This window comes from Triticum dicoccoides, chromosome 2A (assembly GCF_002162155.2).
Source record: "Triticum dicoccoides isolate Atlit2015 ecotype Zavitan chromosome 2A, WEW_v2.0, whole genome shotgun sequence".
Taxonomy (NCBI): domain Eukaryota; kingdom Viridiplantae; phylum Streptophyta; class Magnoliopsida; order Poales; family Poaceae; genus Triticum; species Triticum dicoccoides.
In genome coordinates, this window is record NC_041382.1 from 147,443,733 (window position 1) to 147,469,376 (window position 25,644).

At 47.3% G+C, this 25,644-nt stretch overlaps 4 protein-coding genes across 6 annotated transcripts in view; 3 read left to right on the forward strand and 1 right to left on the reverse strand.

The window, feature by feature from the left end:
* Positions 1 to 779, reverse strand: part of LOC119353898 — a 4,596-nt gene extending 3,817 nt beyond the window's left edge. For 2 of the 3 annotated variants that reach the window (XM_037620596.1, XM_037620594.1), the window contains exons 1-2: positions 479 to 779; positions 112 to 366 (exon numbers count right to left, since the gene is read on the reverse strand). In XM_037620596.1, the coding sequence (XP_037476493.1) occupies positions 112 to 366; positions 479 to 522 (299 nt within the window). In that variant the 5' untranslated portion in view covers positions 523 to 779. The remainder of the gene's footprint in view (positions 1 to 111; positions 367 to 478) is intronic. The other variant, XR_005170580.1, reaches the window with a different exon arrangement.
* A 1,034-nt stretch (positions 780 to 1,813) lies between these two features.
* Positions 1,814 to 17,786, forward strand: LOC119353900 (protein PELPK1-like). The gene is made up of 2 exons (XM_037620598.1): positions 1,814 to 1,855; positions 16,722 to 17,786. The coding sequence occupies exon 2, from the start codon at positions 16,722 to 16,724 to the stop codon at positions 17,484 to 17,486; it is 765 nt and encodes a 254-aa protein (XP_037476495.1). The 5' UTR covers positions 1,814 to 1,855; the 3' UTR covers positions 17,487 to 17,786.
* Positions 1,817 to 2,886, forward strand: LOC119353901 (protein PELPK1-like). The gene has a single exon (XM_037620599.1). The coding sequence runs from the start codon at positions 1,856 to 1,858 to the stop codon at positions 2,609 to 2,611; it is 756 nt and encodes a 251-aa protein (XP_037476496.1). The 5' UTR covers positions 1,817 to 1,855; the 3' UTR covers positions 2,612 to 2,886.
* LOC119353899 (protein PELPK1-like) lies at positions 7,750 to 8,734 on the forward strand. The gene has a single exon (XM_037620597.1). It carries the CDS (start codon positions 7,777 to 7,779, stop codon positions 8,599 to 8,601), a length of 825 nt encoding a protein of 274 aa, XP_037476494.1. The 5' UTR covers positions 7,750 to 7,776; the 3' UTR covers positions 8,602 to 8,734.
* Positions 17,787 to 25,644: the final 7,858 nt, after the last annotated feature.

The window sequence follows — 25,644 nt, forward strand, 5'->3', positions numbered from 1 at the left end:
CACACACACACACAAGATTTGTTTCATCTGAATATGTAACCAAGGATCAATCGGGCGCCTACTTGTAACGGCAGTAACAGAAGATACAGATGGTCGTCGTCGGAGCCTCACCTTTTAGTCCAGCCGGGGGCCTGCGGATTTACTCTTCCCGTCGACTGGGCAGACCTCGTCGGAGATTCATCACGCCTACGCTGGCCACCTACCTGAGCGTCGGTGAGCACACCATCGCACACCATCTCAGTTATCCCGGAATCAACATCCCCCTGGCGAATATCCTGATTAGCAGCCCCATTATCCAGAAGGTACATCAGCGGGACTGGATCTATGTGGTCAAGGTTGTCGGCAAACTCCTCCCACACGGGGAACCTGCGTACAGAACGGCGAATCAGTCGCATAAGATTAGTTATCTTTCACAGATCAAGCTTATCCTATCGTCGTTCCTAGGAGAAAAACGGACCAGATCTGCACGGGAACGAACCTGTCGACCGCATCCAGTAGGAATTCCATTCCCTCGATGTCCATCCGCACCCAGCTTCACGGTCAAGCACCGTCGACGGCACCGGCGCCGCCACCCGCGACAGCAGCCTCGGCGAACTCTCCTTCTTTTTTTCTTCGACGGCGGCGAGGGGCCTCTAGAATGAACCACCGAAAGGGATATCTCTTTCCTATTTTTTCATAACACACGGACGGGGTGCGGCCGACAAGCGGCTCAGACAGCGTAATCCATCTTGCACTCCTTATCTGATCCAGGCCCAGACTAGAAAAGCTAACGTCATGGTCCACGGCCTACTCAGGATTGCACGTTCCTGGTCCACGGCCCATTCCGACTACCCGCGACGTCCGTTCGACCGCGGGGGGCCAGCCCCACTTACGGTGCACTGTTCCATACTGTATTGGGAGGTTTTCTCCATTTACCAACGCTCGCACAGGACAGGCCAGCTGGCTTTCTCCAAATCCCAAGACTGCAACGGACGACGCAGATTATGGGTGCAGCTGAGCCCGAGCTCCAAATCGACGCACTCCTTAAAATGTCTTATATTTTTTTACAGAGGGAGTACTACACACGATTGTGACATATAATGTCCTTAATTTCCAGTCCCGGCGACGTGGAGCGCCAATCAACCACAACCCCCACAGATGCCAGAAAAAGGCTCAGAAGCGTCCAGGCTTGCTTCCATTTGCAGCATCTCAAAACAAGGCCACGGGGCTGCTTCCTGACCATAGCCCCTGAAATTAACTTGCATCAGCCGTTTGCTGGTTAGCGGTGACCTAACGCCCGCCGTACCATGGCCACCGTGCGCCGGTGACCCGACACCGCGGTATGAGGCGACGGACGGGCGCGCCTACGCGACCGCGTGCGCGCGTAATCCACCAACTCTGACTGATGTGTGGCGTCTTCAGGAGATCAGCCGGAATGCCGGATAGTTGCAGCTGAGCTGCCGAAGCCGAACCGACCAATCGCCGAATCATCATCCCCAAAACAGTTGCGTTCAGGTTCGCTGTGTAGCGATATCTGTTCAGGTTAGAGATTGAAATGTATCACCACCATATCTGGTACACTCACGTCTCTTCCAAACCAAGTTAACCACACATGACTAGCTAGACACAAAACAGAAGTAAGTAAACAACCACCGAAATGCAGGTGATCTGCCAGCGAACCCACCAAAAGTTTCAGCCAGGCAACTACTGTCCACTGAAAGTTACATGCATGGATGCATGCATGCATGTCTACCCGCATGCCGCGATTTTTTCCATTTGGCTTTTGGAGCGCTATAAATATCAGCCTTCTCCTATCTCCAAGACATCACAGCAAGAACTTGCCTCTCTCTGATCGATACACATAGACAAGAACACCATGGCCTCCCTTGTCTTCCTCGTGGCGCTGCTGCTCTCATGCAGCTCCATGAGCAGCGCAGCACGGCACCTAGAGGAGGCCGTGCCCAAGAAGGAGTATCCACCACATCCGATCGTCCCGGAGCTGCCAAAGCCCGAACTCCCGCCGCACCCCGCCGTGCCCGAGCTGCCCAAGCCTGAGCCACCGCACACTCTCGTGCCCGAAGTGCCACACCCCATGGTGCCCGACGTGCCAAAGCATGAACTACCGCCGCACCCTGCTGTGCCCGAGCTGCCGAAGCCTGAAGTGCCGCATCCAGTTGTGCCTGAGGTAGCAAAGGAGCCCGAAGTGCCACATCCCGTGGTGCCCGAGGTGCCAAAGAACGAACTACCTCCGCACCCTGCTGTGCCCAAGCTCCCGAAGCCTGAAGTGCCGCATGTGCCCGAGGTGGCTAAGGAGCCTGAAGTGCCACACCCCGTCATGCCGGAGGTGCCAAAGGAGCACGAACTGCCGCACCCCATCGTGCCGGAGGTGCCAAAGGAGCACGAGCTGCCGCACCCTGCCATACCAGAGTTGCCGAAGCCTGAAATGCCACACCATGCCGTGCCAGAGGCGCCGAAGGAGCCCCATGTGCCACACCCTGAGGCGCTGAAGGAGCCCGAGTTACCGCACCCTATTGTGCCAGAGGTCCCGAAGCACGAAATGCCGCCGTTCCCCAAAGCTGAGCTGCCCCCGAAGCCCGAGTTCCATTTTCCAAAGCCAGAGACCAAGCCATGATCGGACTAGCTCATCCCCACAGTACCCATTATCTAAGTATTATTAAACTATATTATATACATGTGTGTGTGTGTGTGTGTGTGTGTGTGTGTGTGTGTGTGTGTGTGTGTGTGTGTGTGTGTGTGTGCCGTTAGAGCCCGCACTCTAGTTCCTGACGAGAGCGTTATGTCTGAGTGGTATTGCATGGTGCAACTGTTCAATCTGTTCCTTTTATGTAAATGCACGATGTATATGATATGCACATGAATAAATATATTTGTGTTTGGAGTTTCAGATTGCAGTTGTGTTCCGATTTACTTATGTCCATCACTAAAGAGTAAAGACTTCTTATGTTTTTGCTACATTATGCGCTTCAGACAATAAAATTGTTTGTTTTTTGCGTCTAGTTTTTAAGTCTTAAACAAACTATTCCCTTCATGTCTTTGGACATTAATTGACAGTCCAAAACGAGCTCGAAAGCTTGGCTTTTTTTGTGTTACCGGACTCTTCCCCAAAGTTTGGTTGGATGGTTATGAGCAGTTCAGGGCGAAAGCTTGGTTTTCAACAGGGGTCAATGTTGGTGACGGCGACGTTATTTTCCTTATTGGAGGCGTTTTCCGAAGATTCTGCTCACTACTCCTCGGGCTACGGTCACGTTGATGCTGGTGGTCTAGCTTGGTCAACGCCTAGCGGTGTTGTTTACCCTTTTTTTTGGTTTTCGGTCTGGTTTCCTTAATAAGCCTGGTCATTCTACAACTTTTTGCCTTTGAAATCCACAGAGCAACTTCCTTAAAAAAAGATATTTTCAAAATACTTTTTGACAAATCTACACATATGATTTTGGAAGTTTCTATATAATTATTTAAAACGATATCAACAGTCAGAGTTTTAATAAATTTCTAGACATAAGTCCAAAACATCACCTATATACTATGGGTGATTTTATTTTTACAAATAAGTTTTTTACGGGTATTTTTTTTCCAGATGTTCATGCAAAAACTCGAAGGCGGATGCCTATTTTTCTATACAAAATAGGCCGTTTTTTTCCTTTTTCTTAGCCAAAGTTTTTTTATATAGCTCACCTTTCATGCCGGGTGGTTTTTCTTAGCCAAAGTTGATGTGAATGGTGGAAACATTTTCACGTTCCAAAACAAATAAGGAGGTGAGAAATATTGGATGGTAAGCAAGTTTAAATTTCATTCAACGAACAAAAGAAGGAGATCTTTTTCGTGGGCAATAGATTTAACCTATCTGACATCTACAGATCTTTATAACCTTTGTTGCAACAACTAAAAAAATACACGCAGCATTATGTTGTTATATCCCAGCATAATAAAAATAAAAATATATTCATTAAAGGTACTTACAAAGTATAGTTTTTCACCCATTTGATTAACGAAAATGTTCCAATTGGGGTCTAAACAACAAGGTGTGCCAATGAAGTTAGTGACTGTTATTTCCAATTGTTTATTTTGCATAAATTATAACTTACTTATTTTTGCGAGAGATAATCTTGTTGTTATATGGGGAGTAAACGTGACGCCGAAAGTAATGTATAACAAAACGAGAAAGAGTTAATAATATATAGTCCTTTTGTTACGTAGCTTCGGTTAACGTACTTTTCCTAAAGCGCCATGCAGCTTGTCTTCTAAAACGCCATCGCGCAGTCTTTCTAAAGCTACTTCCACAAAGCATACGACACGGTCCACTGGCCCTTCTTGCGGAAAGTGTTGCTTCGTAAGGGTTTCGACGACCGTTGGGTGACTCGCGTCATGCAGCTTGTCTCCTGTGGCCGGACCGCAGTGAACATCAACGGTGACATTGGGCCCTACTTCCCCATCCTCTGTGGGGTTCGTCAGGGTGACCCTTTCTCGCCGTTCTTGTTCAACATGGTGGTCGATGCCCTAGCATCCATCCTGGATAAGGCCAAGGACGCTGGCCATATCGCGACATCGTCCCCCACCTAGTCGGAGGGGGAGGGGTCTCCCTCCTTCAATATGCGGATGATACCATAATAATGGTGGAGGGCTCCGCTCTAGATATTGCTAACCTGAAGTTCCTCCTCCTGTGCTTCCAACAAATGTCGGGCCTAACCATCAACTTCGATAAGAGCGAAGTGATGATTCTCGGATACCCCCTGGAGGAAGCACAAGCTATTGCTGACCGACTAAATTGTTGGTTGAGTTCTTTCCCCACGACTTACGTGGGGATCCCCATTAGTGATTCGCGCCTCACCGTGGCCGATCTTCGCCCCACGGTGACCCGTATGCAACATCGCGTTGAGCCCTGGAAAGGGCGTTGGTTGTCGCAGACTGCTCGCGTGATCCTTATCAATTCTTCGCTTGCCAGCCTTCTATGGTTTCTCATGAGCTTCTATAGCCTCCATGAAACCCTTCATCAGGAGATCGCCAAATACCAATCCAGATTCTTCTGGGATGGGGAGGGGGATAAGCAGAAGTACCACATGGTCAGCTGGCCAGATATCTGCAAACCCAAGGACTAGGGTGGTCTTGGGATCTTGTCCTCCCGACGCATGAACATTGCCGTCTTGACCCGTTGGCTCTGGCGCATTGCCAATGGCGATAGAGGACTTTGGCTCACTATCATCCAGAACAAGTACCTTCGTGGACAGCCTCTCGCATTCTGTCAGCGCTCAGGCGGCTCCCAGTTTTGGCAGGCCATCGTCCAGCTGCTGCCCGTGCTTCGCATTGGCACATCCATTTTGGTTGGTACTGGGTCCTCGACCCTGTTCTGGTTTGATAGGTGGCTTGGCGACACCCCCCTGGCCGCGTGTTTTCCGGAGCTCTTCGCCATTGCTGTTGACCCTCGGGTCTCTGTCGAGACGGCCCTTATTGACCTAGGGTGCCTCGCTTTCCGCCGCCCCTTTGCCCCCCCTGAAGTAGCCGCTTGGGATGTCCTCCTCCAGGACATCACCCTCCTCCCTATGGACATCGCCGACACCCCGGACGCCATCTCTTGGCACCTGGAACCTTCCGGCTGCTTCTCCACCAAATCCCTCTACGCGGCCATCGCCCCCTCGACGGCCCCCGAGCCCTTCAGTTTGATCTGGGACATCCGCCTGCCCCTGAAGATCAGGATCTTCCTGTGGCAATGGATCCGAGGCCGCCTCCCGTCCGGCGTAGAGGTCCTTAAGCGTAATGGACCTGGGGATGGGATGTGCCCCATGTGCGGCATGGTGGAGGATGCCAACTACATCTTCTTCTCGTGCTCCACGGCATAGTCCCTTTGGTCCTGTTTCCGTGAGACGGTTGGGGGCCAGTGGTGCAACACCAACTTCCCTGACCTGCTTGCGGAGATTCAGGCCTCCCCCCTCGCTACAGGCATATTAGATGGCTTTGCGTCGGGTTCCTTGCCTGGACGCTTTGGACCGTACGCAATAAGCTTGTCATACAGAAGATGCCTCTTCGACGTGCTACTGACACCATCTTTAAAACGTGTGGATAGTTGCAGCTCTGGCGGCCGCTTAGCCGCCCCCAGGACCGGGACGTCATCAACAACCTCCTCGCCGACCTTCGATCGATGGCCTTCCGCTCCCTCCGCTCCCCCTCCCCCCCGAGCCCGACTAGATGCTATGCCGCACCCCACGCGTGCGTTCTTTTTTTGTTTCTTCAGGGCTTGTTGAGCTGTGCCCTCAGCATTAACCCTTTGACTGCTTGTCTATGCTAGACCTGTGTGTCTCTGTGTGTGTGTGTGTGTTTGAACCTTGTTGGATGTTTGGCTTGGGCATTTGCTTTATAATATAAAGCGGGGCGAAAACCTTTTTCGGTAAAGTGCTATGCATTCACGGTATCAAGTAATACTATGTTATAAAATGTGTATTGCTAGATTTGTATTTGGAAGTAGTTTTGAATGGAGTGTCAAAAACGCTCTTATATTATGGGACGGATGGAGTACTATTTTTGCTACATACAACTTAAATTTATGATAAAAAATAGATCCGAAATACAATGAAGTACCTGAAGATATTTGTGTGCGTGTGGCTTTGGTACCTAAGGAGTTAGGTAGCTTTAAGTTGCTTGAAGAATGGTCACGCCAACATGAAAAGGATGGTCATTTTCAACTCGATCCGGAACTAGCGAAGTCAAATATAGTTCATCACACAGCGTGGTGAGCGCTGTCAGCAACTCAAATACTGGTAAATATAGTTCATCACACTACTGTGTATCTCAGCAGCTTGTCCTTGACCTGCAGTCTGCTCATTAGATAAAAAAGAGAGAAGGTATTCTAATCTGCACTCAATGTTCCCAACTAATATACCCGCAAGTCGTTTTCTGCTCAACCTGCAACAAAGCAACCGCCTTGCCGAAAGACACATCCCACATCCACATGATAGCATGCGATCTCGAGCTCAGTGACGTGGAGCTAGCTAACCCTAATCAAGCACAACCACCGCAATAAACATGTCAAAATAAGGGCACGGGGACGTTTCCTGACCACAGCCGTTCGCTGGTGAGTGGTGACCTAACACCTGCCGTACCAGGTCGACCGTGCGCCAGAGTGACCTGACACCGCGGTACGGCGACGGACGCTCCTATGCGAGCGCGTGCGCGCTCAATCCATCACCAAACGGCCAACTCTGACTAGTGACTAATGTATGGCCTCTTCAGGAGATCAGCCAGGTCGACGAGATAGGTGCAGCTGCGCTGCTGAACCGAGCGACCAATTACCGAATCGTCCAGAAAACACTTGCGTACTCGTTTAGAAAAACACTTGCGTTCATGTTCGCCGTAGCACAGGATATCTCGGTGCGTAGGCTGAGTAGCATGTATTCATATGCTACATTTGGACAGCAGGTTCTGGTACAATCTTAGAGACTATTTTTAGAGCAAAGTAAACAAACAATTAGAGCTTGAAATGTATCACCGACCATATCATGTCATCACTCATGTCTCCTCAATATTCCAAACTAATTTAACTACACATAACTAGAGATGGATAGGCAGAGAAGTGAGTAAACAACCACCGAGATGCAGGTGACCTACCTGCAGGCCAGCAAGGCACCAAAATTGAGTCAGAGCGCTACAAGCGTCTACCGCAAACATATGCATGCATGTATACCCGCCCGGCTGCATGTAGGGTGTAGCATTTTGGCTATAAATACCGGCCTTCTTCTATCTCCCAGCCATCACACCAAGAACCAGAAGCACACACGTACGGCCTCAACCATGCTGTGCAAGAATACCATGGCCTCCCTTGTCTTCCTTGTGGCGCTGCTGCTCTCATGCAGCTCCATGAGCAGTGCAGCACGGCACCTAGAGGAGGCTGTGCCTAAGAAGCAGTATCCACCACATCCGATCGTCCCAGAGCTACCAAAGCCCGAACTCTCGCCGCACCCTGCCGTGCCCGAGCTGCCGAAGCCTGAACCACCGCACCCTCTAGTGCCCGAAGTGCCACACCCCATGGTGCCGGAGACGCCAAAGGAGCCTGAAGTGTCACACCCCATGGTGCCGGAGGTGCCAAAGCACGAGCTGCCACCGCACCCTGCTATGCCCGAGCTCCTGAAGCCTGAACTGCCGCATCCGGCTGTCCCGGAGACGCCAAAGGAAGTGCCACATCCCAAGGTGCCGGAGGTGCCAAAGCACGACCTGCCACCGCACCCTGCTATGCCCGAGATCCCGAAGCCCGAACTGCCGCATCCGATTGTGCCTGCGGTGCCAAAGGAGACTCAAGCGCCACACTCAATCGTTCCGGAGGTGCCAAAGGAGCACGATCTGCCACACCCTGTCGTGCCGGAGGTGCCAAAGAAGCCTGAAGCGCCACACCCCGTCGTGCCAGAGGTGCCAAAGGAGCACGAGCTGCCGCACCCTGCGATGCCAGAGTTGCCAAAGCCTGAAATGCCACACCATGCCGTGCCTGGGGTGCCGAAAGAGCCCGAGTTACCGCACCCTGTTGTGCCAGAGGTCCCGAAGCACGAAATGCCGCCGTTCCCCAAAGCCGAGCTGCCTCCGAAGCCCAAGTTCCACTTTCCGGAGCCAGCGGCCAAGCCATGATAGGACTAGCTACATCCGCGTAGTGCCCGTTATCTAAGTATTAAAACTATAGACTATACATGTGTGTGTGTGAAAGAGAGAGAGAGATTGTTATAGACTTATTTGCAGGGAAAACTTTATTTTTGCCACTCTAGTTTTTGCCAACTTTGCTTATGCCACTCTAGAATTTGACATCTCATTTTTGTCACTTTTAGCTTTTGACAATACATCACAAATGCCATTTCGTGGCAAAAACGATAATTTTTCATTTCACTTTTGCCACTCTTAGCTTTTGACATGTATCACAATTGCCACTCTAATTTTTTTGCTTTTGCCACGGAATGACAAAAGTGATATATTGTCTCTAAGAATGGCAAAAGTGAAATGTCAAATTCTAGAGTGGCTTAAGCAAAGTTGGCAAAAACTAAAGTGGCAAAAACAAAGTTTTCCCTTATTTGCATGTTTGTGTTGTACATGTTGTTAGGGCATCTCCAGCCGTTCGCCCCCAGGGCGCCTAAATAGAGCGGCCTGGGGGCGTGCCGGCGCTAGTTCGGCCCCTGGGGGCGACCTAGCTCCCAGTCACGCCCCCAAGCACCGACCTCAGGATGCGGGAAATTTAAACTTGGTCGTTCCCGCTCTCAAAAAACGCCACAAATCCAGCGATCGGACGTAGTCTGGCGTTACAAAAAACAGAGCGCCGCACGCCGCAAGTTCGCGTGCGCAATGATTCACTCGGCGGGTCGGCTCCAGGCATTGGCGGAGTCGGCATGCGCGGGCTCGGCGGTGTCAGAACTGCTTCGGTGCTGGGCTGTGTCGGCGCGGCTTCGGCACTGCTGGGCGGTGATGTAGAGGCGTCGTTCGGGCTTGGCGTCCGTGTGGTCGTGGGCACGGGAGCTTGCGTCGTCGGCGTCGTCGGCGTTGCCGTCTGCATCTGGTTCAGGATAAGGCCGCGCTCCGCCATGTACCACGCCCTGAGCTGCTCGTCGTTGCTCTGGAGCATGTCCGCCCCGCCCATCAGAAAAGCCATGTCGGTGTTCCTCTTCTTCGCGGCGACGTTCGTCCGGAGCAGGTCGAGCTTGATGGCGCTGTTCTTCATCAGCGACGACCACCGCGCCTCGGTCTTCTCTTCACGTAGGACGGCCCGGGCCTGGGCGTCGGCGAGGCAATGCTCGATGGACCCCTGCACTCGCGCGGTTGCCGCGTCGGCATTTTTCCCCTTCTTTGCCAATTTGTGGCCGTCCGGCCGCCCCTCTGACGCGTCCGGAGTCGGTGGTGACTGCGTCGCGTCGCTGAACTTCCACCCTCCACTCGGCGTTCGACATGCCCAATGGCTTCGATGGCGGCGCCCTCGGCTTCCTCTGCTTCGGCTGGGCCACGGTGCTAGTCGTGGTTGCCGCCGCGCGCGGCATGGCGTACTTCTTCGGCGGCATGGCGGCGACTGGAAGGCGAGCTGGAGGGGGTTTGATGGGAGAAAGGGTGGGAATGGCGGGAGGAAGGCGAGCGAGCGAAAGAGTTGCGAGGGAAAAGCGTCAAGAAGCGGCGGGAAAAGGCCCTCGGGTCGCCGCCAGGGCGGGCCCACGCACCTTTTTCGCTTGTGCCGGCTCCCCAAGCGCCCCCAGGGCCCCGGATTCGGCCTGGGTCCGCCGGCATCAGTTTTGGCCCGAGCCGGCGAAAAACGGGCTTCTGGGGGCACGACTGGGCCGTTTTTTTGGCGCCGGCGCGGCAAAATCGCTTGGGAGGGCATGTTAGGGGCGCGGCTAGAGATGCCTTTAGAGCTTGCGCTCTAATTCCCGACGGGAGCGTTACGTCTGAGTGGTGTTGCATGGTTTAGCTTCTCAACATATTCCCTACTCCACTTTGCCTGTATGCACGATGTATATATATATATATATGATATCTACACATGAATAAATATGTTTCATGTTTAGAGTTTTAATATTGGAGTTGTGTTTTAATTTACATATGTGCATGACTAAAGAGTTATGTTTTGGCTACATTATGTGCTTCGAACAAATTTCTTTTACTGGACAATTACCTTGCTTTTGTCTTTTTATTCGTAGAGAAGGCCTGGAAACCAAGGTTTGATTGGAAGCATAATACGATAACATTCTGGAACCACTTGTTGAAAAAAAAAGTCTCCAACCAAAAGCTAGCAACGGTTTATGATAGTTTTTTTTGGCTGAGAAGCGAAGTAGCATTAGCATGTGTTGCAGGTCTGGCCTACTTTTTCTAGACCATTGTTAAAAAACGTCTTATAAAAGTTTATAGAGGGAGTATTAAACAAATTACTCCCTTGAGGTCACACATAAATGATGCTTTAGGACATTGACAGTCTACAAGATGCGACTTTAACCAAAAATTTCTACTATAGTATATCGATAACACTCAAATACTTTTCGGCATATCTACATATATGATTTTTCAAGGTTTTCCTACTAAAAATACTTAAAATAATATCAAATCTACATATAAGTTTCTTCCTAAAAGCACTTAAAATAATATAAAATGCCAAAGTTGTAAAAGCTTTCTATAGATATGTCCATAAATATCACCTATATATTTGCTATTCGTACTTTTTAAAATAAGTTGTTTATGTTTGTTGACGTTGGAACAATATTTGAGAAGTTCATACAAATACTTGAAGGGGTGCACTGTTAATTTAGCCGTAGTACAAAATCAATTGGTTGTTTATTTTGTTTTTTTAGTCCAGGTTTATGCGAATCGCGAAGACACTTTTCACCCTCCAGATGATATTAGTTGAGGCGAGAAATATTGGGTGTAACACAAATTTTAATTTCGTCAAAAGAACAAAAGAATAGGATTTGTATGCCACCATGTAGTTATTTCAGCATAATAAAAATCAAAATCCCCATTACAGATACTACTGCCTCCATTCCAAAATACTTGAAGGTCTAGGTTTGTCCTAAGTCAAGCTATTCAAATTTGACCAAGTATATAGAATAGTGTGTTACTTTCTAGATTAATATCAAATATTTATGAAATGAAAATATACTTTGTGATGAATCTAATGAATTTAGTTTGGTTTTGTAGATGTTAATATATTTTTCTCTAAACTTGGACACATTTAGAACTTCAAATATTTTGGAACGGGAGAGTGTAGAAAATATATTTCACCAAATTGATGAACAAAAATACTCTAATTGGTGTCTAAACAATAAGATCTGTTAATGAAGTTAGTGACCATCTTTGACTATTTCCATTTTTATTTCTATTGCATAAACTGTACGAAAACATTCAGGGAAATCCTTATTGTTGTATGGGGAGTAAAAGGGGCCCCATAAGTAATATATGACAAAATGAGAATGCACCATGAACATATAATCCTTTTGTTACGTAGCTATCATATTGCTAGCTGGAACTTGAATAGTTAGCTAGCTTAAGTTGCTTAAGGAATGGTCACGCCAACATGAAAAGGAAGGCGTCATGGAATGGTCACTTTCAACTCGATTCGGAACTACGTAGCGAAGTCAAATATATTTCGTCAGATATCACTCACTGCATCATCGTACCATAAACACGAGGACACGAGATGGCGTTGCGTACGTCCACCAACCAGCTCAATTAGTCTGCTCATGATGTGATATAAAGAAAAATAGCCCATCCATCTGGCCTCAGTATTCCCATCTACTGTAATATACCCTGAAGTGCTCAACTTCTTTCACTGTCTCTGCGCCGGCCGGTGTCGCTGACAAGAGCCACCGTGCGCTGGCGCCGGTACGGCGTCTACGTGAACCGCATGCCGGCCGGCCGGTGACCTGCATGGTACGGCGCGCACGAGGCGACGCTCCTACGCGAACGCGTGCGGAACTCATCCACCAGCCCTGACGGGTGCCCGGCCTGTTTCGATCAGGAGGATCGATCAGGTAGCCTCGCCGAATCGCACGCAACCGATCGTCTAGCGCAGTACAATGGTAGAGAAAACGACAGGAACCTGCTACCGGGAGCAGCTAGCTGCAGTTGAACTGCCGATCATCGGCAATTGACACCCAGAACCAGAAGCAACTGGTGCAGTAAGGAACTTTTCCTGGGTGTAGCATTTTTGGTGCGCCAGTGACCTGACACCGCGGTGCGGCGACGGAAGCTCCTACGCGAACGCGTGCAAGCCCAATCCGTGTCACCAAACAGCCAACTCTGACTGATGTATGGCGTCTTCAAGAGGAAATCAGCCGGGGTCGACCAGATAGGTGCAACTGAGCTGTCGAACCGACCGACCAGTTACCGAATCATCCAAAGAGCACTTGCCTTCAGGTTCGCTGTAGGTTGAGTAGCATGCATCGATATGAGTCTTTTTTTCTCGAAAAGGGGATTCTTTGGCCTCTGCACAGAACGATGCATACGGCCATCTTATTAAAAAGAAATATAGGTTTAACAAGGTCTTAGAGTCTTAAAACGAAAAAAAGGAGGGCTCACAAAGAGTCAAAAGGGCAAAAAAAAAAAAAACTGGCCATAAAAAGCCACAACCGGCTGGCATAAGAGAGACGGGTAAACTAATTGCCTATCCTATTACATGACCCCCATCCAAACCGGTTGAAAATATCCCGTGCTATCATCTCACAGCGAATAGATCCAGTAACCAAACGCTCTCTGACCTTCGTCGGAGTGAGTAGCGATCACATACGGATCAACGCAGTGGCTTGGAAGATAAGCTGCAAAAAATGAATATTTATTGTTTTGTTAAAAACCAAATCATTTATGCAGTCCAAACTACCCACAATAAAGCACAAACTCCTACACGAATATATCTCACTGTTACGGGCTCTATCCTGTTAAGCCACGTTCCAAATAACGTGTTAACAGAACTCGGTGGAGTAATATTAAATGCAATATGGACTGTCCGTCATAGGTTTTTGGCTAACGGGCAATCAAGAAAAAAGTGTTTGATGGTTTCATCCCGATCAGAGAAACTACACCTAGTAGGTCCTGTCCAATTATGCTTTACCAAATTGTCCTTGGTTAATATTACTTGTTTATGGACAAACCACATAAATACTTTGATTTTCAAAGGAACTTTGACAGCCCAAACATGTTTGGAACTAGGAATCGAGCTTGAGTTGATAACATCAACATACATTCATTTAACTGTAAACTCTCCAGACCTAGTAAGCTTCCAGCGTAATTTATCGGGTTGTTGAGATAGCTGAACCTTCATCAGTTTACTTACTAGATGGAGCCATTCTTTCCAACGATTGCCAACTAGCGTCCTTCTGAACTGAATATTAAGGGGATTGGATTGAAGTACCGTTGCAAGGAACGCCTCACGTCATTGAACAATACGATACAGAGACATGTATTGAACGGCAAGGTGGGTCTCTCCGAGCTAAGTATCCTCCAGAATCGCGTACTGGCACCGTTGCCAATAATAAACTTTGTCCTATTGAACAAGGTTAATTTGACTTTCATAAGCCCTTTTCAAAAAGGTGAGTCAGTCGGCCTTGCTGTCACCCATGACAAAGTTTTGGAGTGAAGATACTTGCTACAAAGGATCTGCGCCCAAATGGCATCAGTCTCAATCGATAACTTCCACAGCCACTTGCTAAGAAGACATCTGTTCTTGACCTCAAGATTCTCAATACCAAGACCCCCTTAGTCTTTCGGTCGACAGATGATATCCCATTTGGCTAGTCGTATTTTCTTTTTAATTCATCGCTCTGCCAGAAAAATCATGATCGATAGAAGTCCAGTCTTTTCCTAACTCCAACTGGGACTTCAAAGAACGACAAAAGAAACACAGGCATACTCGTGAGAACCGAGTTAATCAGAATTAATCGGCCTCCGTATGACATGAGCTTGCCCTTCCAGCAACTCAGTTTTTTTTCAAAGCGGTCCTCGATGCACTTCCATTCTCTGTTTGTCAGCTTACGATGGTGGATTGGTATACCTAAGTACGTAAAAGGTAAAGTCCCCAATTCGCACCCAAACAATTGCCTATATGCCTCTTGTTCGTCATTGGCTCTACCAAAGCAGAACAATTCGCTTTTGTGAAAGTTAATCTTTAACCTGGTCAATTGTTCAAATAAGCATAACACCAGCTTCATATTTCTCGCTTTGGCCAAGTCATGTTCCATAAAGATGATCGTATCATCGGCGTACTGAAGGATGGACACACCTCCATCAACTAGATGAGGTATCAAGCCACCCACCTGACCAGCCTCCTTAGCCCTCCCTATCAAAATTGCCAACATATCAACTACAATGTTGAACAAGATAGGAGACATTGGATCCCTTTGTCTCAGGCCCTTATGTGTCTGAAAATAATGACCTATGTGGTCATTCATTTTAATTCCAACACTCCCTTTTTGCGTGAATGATTCTACCTGGCGTCACCAGGCTTCATCAAAACCTTTCATACGCAAGGCCTGTTGAAGGAATGGCCATTTGACTTTATCGTACGCTTTCTCGAAATCCACCTTAAAAACAACTCCATCTAACTTTTTCCTGTGAATTTGATGGAGCATTTCATGAAGGACCACCATCCCTTCTAGGATGTTTCTGTCCGGCATGAAAGCAGTTTGGGATGCATCGATATGAGTACATTTGGACGGCAGGTTCTGGTAGAATCTTAGAGCATCTACAATCGAATTTGACCAGCCACGTCTTAAATCTGTTCCTCTGCATTCGAGGCTCTCATATTACACCTCGCAGATCCATACAAATCATGCAAAATAAACATACGTACTATGACACCATAGCTATGATTAGTCGTCGAAGTCGTCCACGACGCCGGTACTGGGCGCCGGGTGGACAGGCGCGCAGGAGGGCTCTGGCTCCTCCTCCTTCTCGACCTCCTCCATGTAGGCGAGGGTCTTCTCCTCCTGCTCCGCAGTGTGCTCCGCCTCCATCTCCCGCCGACAGCGGCATCTGGCCTCCGCGTCCGACTCTAAGTAGAGGGAATCGAAGATGGCCTCCTGCTCCGTCTGCAAATCCGTGTCCCCAAAGTCCCCCCACATCCTCCTCCTGCTCCTCCTCAACCTCACGCCCCCCTCCTCCAAGTCCTCGTCTGGATCCACTTCATCCGGAGGTAGCCTCGTGGGATCTAGTCTTCGCGCCTTGCCTGGATCTGCTCAAGGAGCTGCAGCTAACGCTCTGGCGTTAGATAAGGGTAGCTCCTTATCCGGCGGCGTGGTGGCATGGCTACTAGTGGTGGTGGACGGGGAGTGGAAAGTGGCGGTGGCAGCGGACAGGAGGGGGAAAATGTGGACAGATAGGGTTTTGGTGCCGACGATCGGCTTAAATAGCGGGGCTAGGCACCACGCGGCCGGCTGGAGCGTCGCCACGCGAGCCACCCGTCCGATGGACGAAACGAGCTTGGGAGCGCCGGGTTTTGGATTGTTTTCACGTGATACCTCATCGTCAATCCGATGTGGCGGACGCATCCGAACGCCTCCATATCCGCTTTATATTTGGGCTGGATATGAGAGGTACCGGTTAGTCTGGACATTTAAGGCTCGTTTGAGGCACCCGTCGGGGTCGAATTTTCATGATCGGTCAGTGATTGGACCGTCCGTCTGAGCGTTTAAGACCGTTTTGGGGTGCTCGGCTGTAGATGTTCAGTTTCCCTTTTTTGTAGAGGGCAGTCAACAGACAATTAGAGAGCTTGAAATGTTGATTGGTTTCAGTCCGTCAGATAGTCTGATTTAGCAGTTCCATGTGTTATTGTTGTACATTAGTTTTGTTTTCTCTTTCATGTACATATTACCACGATTGTTACAGAATCTATAAAAAATACTCCCTGCAGGTTCGGGTCAAAAATTAGGGCTAGAAATGCCATATCATGTAATCACACATGTCCCCTCAACATTCCAAACTAATCTAACCACACATAACTAGAGATGGATAGGAAGAGATCGATCACACACAAAGCTGAAGCGAGTAAACAACCACCGAGATGCAGGTGACCTACCAGGCCACCAAGGCACCAAAGTTCAGCCAGATCACTACTAGTCTCTACCGCAAACATGCATGCAATCATGCATGTATGCCCGCCACATGTAGGTGCAGCATTTTGGACTATAAATACCAGCCTTCTTCTATCTCCCAGCCATCACAGCAAGAAGTTGCCTCGCACATTGATACACACTAGAAGCACACAGCATCGATCGCCCATGCTGCAAAAGAACAACATGGCCTCCCTTGTCTTCCTCGTGGCGCTGCTGCTCTCATGCAGCTCCATGAGCAGCGCAGCACGGTACCTCAAGGAGGCCGTGCCCAAGAAGGAGTATCCACCACGTCCGATCGTCCCGGAGCTGCCAAAGCCCCAACTCCCGCCACACCCTGCCATGCCCGAGCTACCGAAGCCTGAACTACCTCACCCTCTCGTGCCCGAAGTGCCACACCCCGTGGTGCCGGAGACGCCAAAGGAGCCTGAAGTGCCACACCCCGTGGTGCCGGAGGTGCCAAAGCACGAGCTGCCGCCACACCCTGTTATGCCCGAGCTCCCGGAGCCCGAACTACCGCATCCGGCTGTGCCCGAGGTGCCAAAGGAGCCCGAAGTGCCACACCCTGTCGTACCGGAGGTGCCAAAGGAACACGAACTGCCGCACCCTATCGTGCCGGAGGTGCCAAAGGAGCCAGAAGTGCCACACCCCGTCGTGCCAGAGGTGACAAAGGAACCAAAAGCGCCACACCCTGTCATGCCAGAGGTACCAAAGGAGCACGAGTTGCCGCACCCTGCCATGCAAGAGTTGCCGAAGCCTGAAATGCCACACCATGCCGTGCCAGAGGTGCCAAAGGAGCCCCATGTGTCGCACCCTGAGGTGCCGAAAGAGCCCGAGTTACCGCACCTTGCTGTGCCAGAGGTCCCGAAGCACGAAATGCCACCGTTCCCCAAAGCTGAGCTGCCCCCAAAGCCTGAATTCCACTTTCCGGATCCTGAGGCCAAGCCATGATCGGACTAGCTACATCCGCATAGTGCCCATTATCTAAGTATTACACTATATACTATACATGTGTGCGCACGCGACGCGTGTGTTCCTGTGTGTGTGATTGTTAGAGTATGTAAGTACTACTATACATGTGTGTGTGTGTGTTGTACATGTTCGGCGCTTCAGTTCCTGACGACAGCATTATGTCTGAGTGGTGTTCCATGGCGCAACTGCTCAATCTGTTGCCTACGTCCCTTTACGTGTGTATGCATGATGTATATGATATGTACATGGATAAATATGTTTTGGTCTTCGGAGTTTTTATATTGGATCCTATTTGTGTTTGGATTTGTGCATCACTAGAGAGAGTTCTTATGTTCTGGCTACATTATGCTCTCTGGACAAATTTCTTTCTCGAGCTAACAATTATTTTTTGTCTGTTGTAGTATTACTTAATAGAGAAGGCCTGAAAGAAGCCCAGATTTGATCAGAAGCATAATAAGATATAACAACGCTCTAACCAAAAATCTAGCGCCGGTTTAAGATAGTTTTTTTTGAAATAGCCTTTCGCCCTACTTTATAGATAAAGCAACCAACTAGTCCGTACATGGAGTAGCAACTCACTGACATAAAAGTCTGTTCGGGCCACAACACAAGCAAGCCCAAATAAAACAGAAGAGAAAAGCATGAAAAAGACCACCAAGTGGCCATAACATCATAGAGCTGCCCGGGAGCCTAGACGATGTGCCGAGTCATGTAGTGCATCAAGCATCTGTCCCAGATGGCCCCGGTCCCGTTGCCTAGCCAACGGGTCCAATGTTGCAAGAACGTAAGAAAATTGAAGAAAGAGTCAGAGTCCCGTTGCAGAAAGACCCGCTCAATCACCATCTTATTACGCGTCGTCTAAAGCGTCCAAGATATCGCAACAAAAACTAGCTAGAAGAGGCGTCGGTTCCTTCTAGCATGCGTCGCTCTGGCCTGGAGGAAGCTGGCAAGATTTGAAGCTTCCAATCATGCCCGAGGGCCTCCCGGACAAAGTTCCAAAGCGATTGAGCCGCCGTCCAAGTGAAGAGGATGTGGGTCCCTATTTCCGGAACCCCACACAGGGGGCACAACTCATTACCCGGGCCATGCCGCTTGAGCACCTCCGTCCCGATGGGAGGCGATTCCTTAATAGTTTCCACACGAAAATCTTGATCTTCATAGGGAGAGGTGCCTTCCAGAGGGGCGCGGCCCACTCAATTGTTGGCCTATGGCATAGCGCGCGGTAAGTCAAAGCCACAGAAAAACTCCCAAGGGAGCATGCATGTGCTAGAATAGGGAGTCCAGGTCTAGATGTCTACTACACAACCTTCTTCTTGTAGACGTTGTTGGGCCTCCAAGTGCAGAGGTTTGTAGGACAGTAGCAAATTTCCCTCAAGTGAATGACCTAAGGTTTATCAATCCATAGAAGGCCTAGGATGAAGATGGTCTCTCTCAAACAAGCCTGCAACCAAATAACAAAGAGTCTCTTGTGTCCCCAACACACCCAATACAATGGTAAATTGTATAGGTGCACTAGTTCGGCGAAGAGATGGTGATACAAGTGCAATATGGATAGTAGATAATAGTTTTTGTAATCTGAAAATATAAAAACAGCAAGGTAACTAATGATAAAAGTGGGCGTAAACAGTATTGCAATGCGTTGAAACAAGGCCTAGGGTTCATACTTTCACTAATGCAAGTTCTCTCAACAATAATAACATAATTGGATCACATAACTATCCATAAACATGCAACAAAGAGTCATTGCAAAGTCACTAATAGCGGAGAACAAACAAAGAGATTATGGTAGGGTACGAAACAACATCAAAGTTATCCTTTCTGATCGATCTATTCAAGAGTCCGTAGTAAAATAACATGAAGCTATTCTTTCCATTCAATTTATCATAGAGTTCATACAAAAATAACACCTTAAGAGACAAATCAACCAAAACCCTAATGTCACCTAGATACTCCAATGTCACCTCAAGTATCTGTGGGTTTGATTATACGATATGCATCACACAATCTCATATTCATCTATTCAACCAACACAAAGAACTTCAAAGAGTGCCCCAAAGTTCGTACCGGAGAGTCAAGACAAAAACGTGTGCCAACCTCTATGCATAGGTTCATAGGTGAAACCCGCAAGTTGATCACCAAAACATACATCAAGTGGATCAATAGAATACCCCATTGTCACCACGGGTATCCCACCACTACTAGGAAAATGCTTATACATAGAATTTTAGCAGTAGCGCCTGTTTGGGCACACACGCTACTGGTATTTACCAGTAGCGCCGGCCAGAACGGGCACTACTGCTAGTGAGTAGTAGCAACGCTGGTTGGAGCGCGCCGCGCTGCTGTTTAGCGGGCCGCCGGGGCCAAAGGGCAGGCCACTTAGCTGTAGCGTGTGTTTTGCGCCAGCGCTACAGCTAGTGGGCTTAGCAGTAGCGCTGGCCCATTGCCCGCGCTGTTGTTAAGCCCACTCCCCCTTCCCCCGCGCACCCCCGGCCCGGCCTGCCTCATCTCTCACTAAAGCTCACTCACACTCTCCACACTCCTCCCTCTCAATCCCCCACGCGCCGCCGTCGACCCGTACGCTGCCGTCCCCCTGGCCGGCCCTCCTCCCTGCTGCTTCGGCCGCCCTCGCCCACGCCGGCCCTCCTCGTTGGCCGCCCGCCCCCGCGTCGGCCTCCTCCCTCGTCGGCCGCCCCGCCTCCCGCACCGGCTCTCCTCCTGCGCTGGCCCTCCTCCACCGTACCGAGAGGTACTCCTCCATCTCATTCCTCCTCCTCCCTCCCCCTAGCTAGTTATAGTTATTAGAGTAGTTATTTTGAATCCTATGTAGTTGAAAAAATGTAGGTTATTAGAATAATTAGGTATGAACCCTAGTTAATTCGTATGAACCCTAGGTTTTTAAATTTAGCTAGCTTTTAAAGTTAGGACAGAAATTTAGCTAGGTTTTTAATTAGGTGTAGTTAATAGAATTTAGGTGTTTTAGTTGTTTTAGGTGTAGTTAACAGAATTTTAGGTGTTTTAGTTGTTTTAGGTGTAGTTAACAGAATTGTAGGTATTTTTTAGTTAAAGCAATTGTTGTTATTTTTTTAGTTAAAGCAATTTTTCCTGTTATATGTAAATTTGCAGTGGACATGTCATATTTGGAACATGTCACATTTTGGACATGTCATATTTTTCTGAGTGGCCTATGTTTTGCCAGAAATGTCGATTCGTTTACGTTCTGGCAAATTTCAGGCGCTCGATATGTCCTATTTTTAGCAAAGGTCATGCCAAATTTTGCTAAGTGTTTATTAATTTTGTTTTCATAATTAAGCATTTAGTTCTTGACGTCGACGATGCCTATCCCGCATCCTCATCGTCGACTCGGCGGAGGACTCCTGGTTCAGCCGAGGGGCCATGTCCGGGACTGGGCTCCGTCGGGCTGGTACTGTGTTGTGCTACCTTCTGGTGAGTGTAGCTTAGTGAGGAGCCAGCCCGTCGTCGACCCGGAGCTTCTTTGGTGGCAGTCACGTGGGCCTGCATCGGCGGAGAGGCTTGAGTCCCCCGCGCAGGTGGTACAACACCGTGTCATGGAGGAGAACGCGCACGTCCAGCGCTACTTGGTTGCATTGGCGAACAGCCGGTTCTCGAATACCTGGCAGATTATTTGGGGATCTCACCGGAGCTATGATCTGGTGATGGTTCCTTCTCTTTGGGTGTACACCACGGCCCCCTGAACCTAGAGGAGCTATTATTCGAGATGTATTAGTGATATTATATGATGATCTTTGCTACAAACTACTATATATGTATTCGATGATGGATTATTAATTACCTATTAGTTATTTGCTTATTGAATGCAAAAGATGAGCGCCGTTTGTGCTACAAACTACTATATATGTATTCATGATGGATTATATGATGATCTTTGCTACAAACTACTACAAACTACAAATTTTAGGTGTTTTAGTTGTTACATGATGATTTTTGCTACAAACTACTATATATGTATTCGATGATGGATTATTAATTACCTATTAGGAAATGTCCGACGATGAAAGGGAATTCACTATATGCGAGTACTGCGAAGATAAGCGCGGTCTGTGCGACAGGCCTCACTTGGTAGAAGGTCGGCGCTTCAGCATCAAGCTCCAAGAGACCTTCGATGTTAAAACGGTACACAACGACGACAAGTGTTTTTTGTTATTTTTTGCACGACTTCTCTGCTTCTTCAACGTGTAATTTCTGCCTTTTACAATTCGACTAGCTTATCCCATGCCATGCAAGACGCTATGTCTTGGAGAAGATGGATTTTGAAGATCGTGAAAGAATGGAGACAAAGATAATTCAACAAAGGACCTATCATGGTTATGATTTTGCTGTAAATCTATACAATTCTGTGAACTCATCCAATTTTGGTTGCCTGAATTGGGAAGCCCTTTGCAAGGCATATGATTTTCATGAGGGTATGCTTCTCACCTTCGATCTTGGTGATCCTGACATCAACGAAAATGATATGACCATTTGGGTCCTTGTTGACACGCTTCCAGTTCTACCGCTGTGTGAGTTTTTTAAACATATTTACTAAGTAACTTATATTGTTTATTTCAAAATATTTGACAGTTTATTTTCATTGACAGCTTATTTTCATTCTTCAAAAAATGTACGGAAAATGCTAGACAGAACCTACTACTACAATGATGAAGCACAATTAACTTATAAGGAGCAAGATGGTCTTATCGCATTTTTTACTGATATTGAGAATTACAATAGCTATTATCAAACTCCTCCACATTATGGTCAATACGTGCTACTAGTGCACGTGTTGAACTACGGTAACATCAATGGAGATATCATGGTAAGATTTTCTACTATTACGACATCCGTGCATCTTTTGCATAAATTCTTCTAAAACTAAACTATATTGCTAACTACAAAGTTATTACTATGTTTTTGAACAGAAAACCCCGATGGATTGTGTGCCTCATCTGATGTTGACGAGAGGTCGCGTTAATGTTATGAGCTTACGGCCACCACATCCAGGTCAGCCGCAGTATCCACATCACTCCCGTCCATACCGGATTTCTAAAAGCGAGGAAGCCATGATAATTGATGATTTCAAAAAATGTTTGAACCATCATAGAGAGCTACTTGGAAGCAACATTGTGCGTAGGCAAAGACTTGGAGATAAGATGATCTCCGTTCTTTATTATGGAGAGTCAATTTTCCTTAATGCAGCGTCAAAATGCCTATCTTGTTTTATGATATTTTACCTAAGAGAGGGTAGAGTAGGTCCTATGAGAGGAGTAGGTCGTAGCTAGAATGTGTTATTATGTGCTACAATGTGTTAGAGTTGATGATGATGATGAGGAGGAGGAGTTGTGATTATGACTAGTGACCAACTTGTTATATGATGTCTCATTGACGAACATTGCTTGATGGTGATGGTAAGTGGTAATGAATATGCTATTTAAACATACTAGTTCATGATGAGTTGTTATTGTATAAAAGATATATCTGTTTGAACGTGTACATCGCCAAAATGCTAAAAAAAGCCTAAAAGTTAGCAGTAGCGCTGGCCTAAAAATGCGCTACTAGTAGTTGAACTTACCAGTAGCGCTAGCATAAAAACGCGCCACTGGTAGTTGAACTTACCAGTAGCGCTGGCCTAAAAACACACTGCTGCTACAAAATAGCTGTAGCGTCGTAGCAGTAGCGCTGGTGCCAGCGCTACTGGTAGCACAAAAACCGGCGCTACTAGTAAGCATTTTCCTAGTAGTGCACGCAAGACATACATCAAGTGTTCTCAAATCCTTAAAGACTCAATTCGATAAGATAACTTCAAAGGGAAAACTCAATCTATTACAAGAGAGTAGAGGGGGAGAAACATCATAAGATCCAACTATAATAGCAAAGCTCGCGATACATCAAGATCGTACCACCTCAAGAACACGAGAAAGAGAGAGAGATCAAACACATAGCTACTGGTACATACCCTCAGCCCCGAGGGAGAACTACTCCCTCCTCGTTATGGAGAGCACCGGGATGATGAAGATGGCCACCGAAGAGGGATTTCCCCCTCCGACAGGGTGCCGGAATGGGTCTAGCTTGGTTTTTGGTGGCTACGGAAGCTTCTGGCGGCGGAACTCCCGATCTGTTCTTCTCCTCGATAGTTTTAGGGTATATGGGTATATATGGGAGGAAGAAGTACGTCGGTGGACCTCCGGGCTGTCCACGAGGCAGGGGGCGCGCCCCCACCCTCGTGGGCAGCCCGGGACTCTCCTAGTCCAACTCCGATACTCTGTGGGCTTCTTTTGGTCGAAAAATAAGTTCCGTGAAGTTTCTGGTCAATTGGACTCCATTTGATTTTCCTTTTCTGCGATACTCTAAAACAAGAAAAAAACAGAAACTGACACTGGGCTCTAGGTTAATAGGTTAGTCCCAAAAATCATATAAAATAGCATATAAATACATATAAAACATCTAAGGTTGATAATATAATAGCATGAAACAAAAAAAATTATAGATACGTTGGAGACGTATCAGCATCCCCAAGCTTAATTCCTGCTCGTCCTCGAGTAGGTAAATGATAAAAAAAACAGAATTTTTGATGTGGAATGCTACCTAACATATTTATTCACGTAATTCTCTTTATTGTGGCAAGAATATTCAGATCCATAAGATTCAAGACAAAAGTTTAATATTGACATAAAAATAATAATACTTCAAGCATACTAACAAAGTAATCATGTCTTCTAATAATAACATGGCCAAAGAAAGCTATCCCTACAAAATCATATAGTCTGGCTATGCTCCATCTTCACCACACAACGTATTTAAACCATGCACAACCCCGATGACAAGCCAAGCAATTGTTTCATACTTTTGATGTTCTCAAACTTTTTCAATCTTCACGCAATACATGAGCATGAGCCATGGACATAGCACTATAGGTGGAATAAAATAGTGGTTGTGGAGAAGACAAAAAGAGAGAAGACAGTCTGACATCAACTAGGCGTATCAACGGGCTATGGAGATGCCCATTAATAGATATCAATGGGAGTGAGTAGGGATTGCAATGCAATGGATGCACTAGAGCTGTAAATGTATGAAAGCTCAACAAAAAAAACTAAGTGGGTGTGCATCCAACTTGCTTGCTCACGAAGGCCTAGGGCACTTGAGGAGGCCCATTGTTGGAATATACAAGCCAAGTTCTATAATGAAAATTTCCCACTAGTATATGAAAGTGACAAAACAAGAGACTCTCTATCATGAAGATCATGGTGCTACTTTGAAGCACAAGTGTGGAAAAAAGGATAGTAGCATTGTCCCTTTTTTAATTTTAATTTTATTTTTTTATTTGGACTTTCTTTTTTATTTGGCCTTTCTCTTTTTTGGGGACAATGCTCTATTAATGATGATCATCACACTTCTATTTATTTACAACTCAATGATTACAACTCGATACTAGAACAAAGTATGACTCTATATGAATGCCTCTGGCGGTGTACCGGGATGTGCAATGATGCATGAGTGACATGTATGAAAGAATTATGAGAGGTGGCTTTGCCACAAATACGATGTCAACTACATGATCATGCAAAGCAATATGACAATGATGAATCATGTCATAATAAACGGAACGGTGGAAAGTTGCATGGCAATATATCTCGGAATGGCTATGAAAATGCCATAATAGGTAGGTATGGTGGCTGTTTTGAGGAATGTATATGGTGGGTTTAAGGTACCGGCGAAAGTTGCGCGGTACTAGAGAGGCTAGCATGGTGGAAGGGTGAGAGTGTGTATGATCCATGGACTCAGCATTAGTCATAAAGAACTCAAGTACTTATTGCAAAAATCTATTAGTTATCGAAACAAAGTACTACACGCATGCTCCTAGGGGGATAGATTGGTAGGAAAATACCATCGCTCGTCCCCGACCGCCACTCATAAGGAGGACAATCAATAAAAAAATCATGCTCCGACTTCATCATATAACGGTTCACCATACGTGCATGCTACGGGAATCACAAACTTTAACACAAGCATTTCTCAAATTCACAACTACTCAACTAGCACGACTCTAATATCACCATCTCCATATCTCAAAATAATTATCAAGTATCAAACTTCTCATAGTATTCAATGCACTTTATATGAA

Bases quoted from the DNA above. Each gene is read 5' to 3' on its own strand.
- LOC119353901 (XM_037620599.1), top strand. From the start codon at position 1,856: ATGGCCTCCCTTGTCTTCCTCGTGGCGCTGCTGCTCTCATGCAGCTCC.
- LOC119353900 (XM_037620598.1), top strand. From the start codon at position 16,722: ATGGCCTCCCTTGTCTTCCTCGTGGCGCTGCTGCTCTCATGCAGCTCC.
- LOC119353899 (XM_037620597.1), top strand. From the start codon at position 7,777: ATGCTGTGCAAGAATACCATGGCCTCCCTTGTCTTCCTTGTGGCGCTG.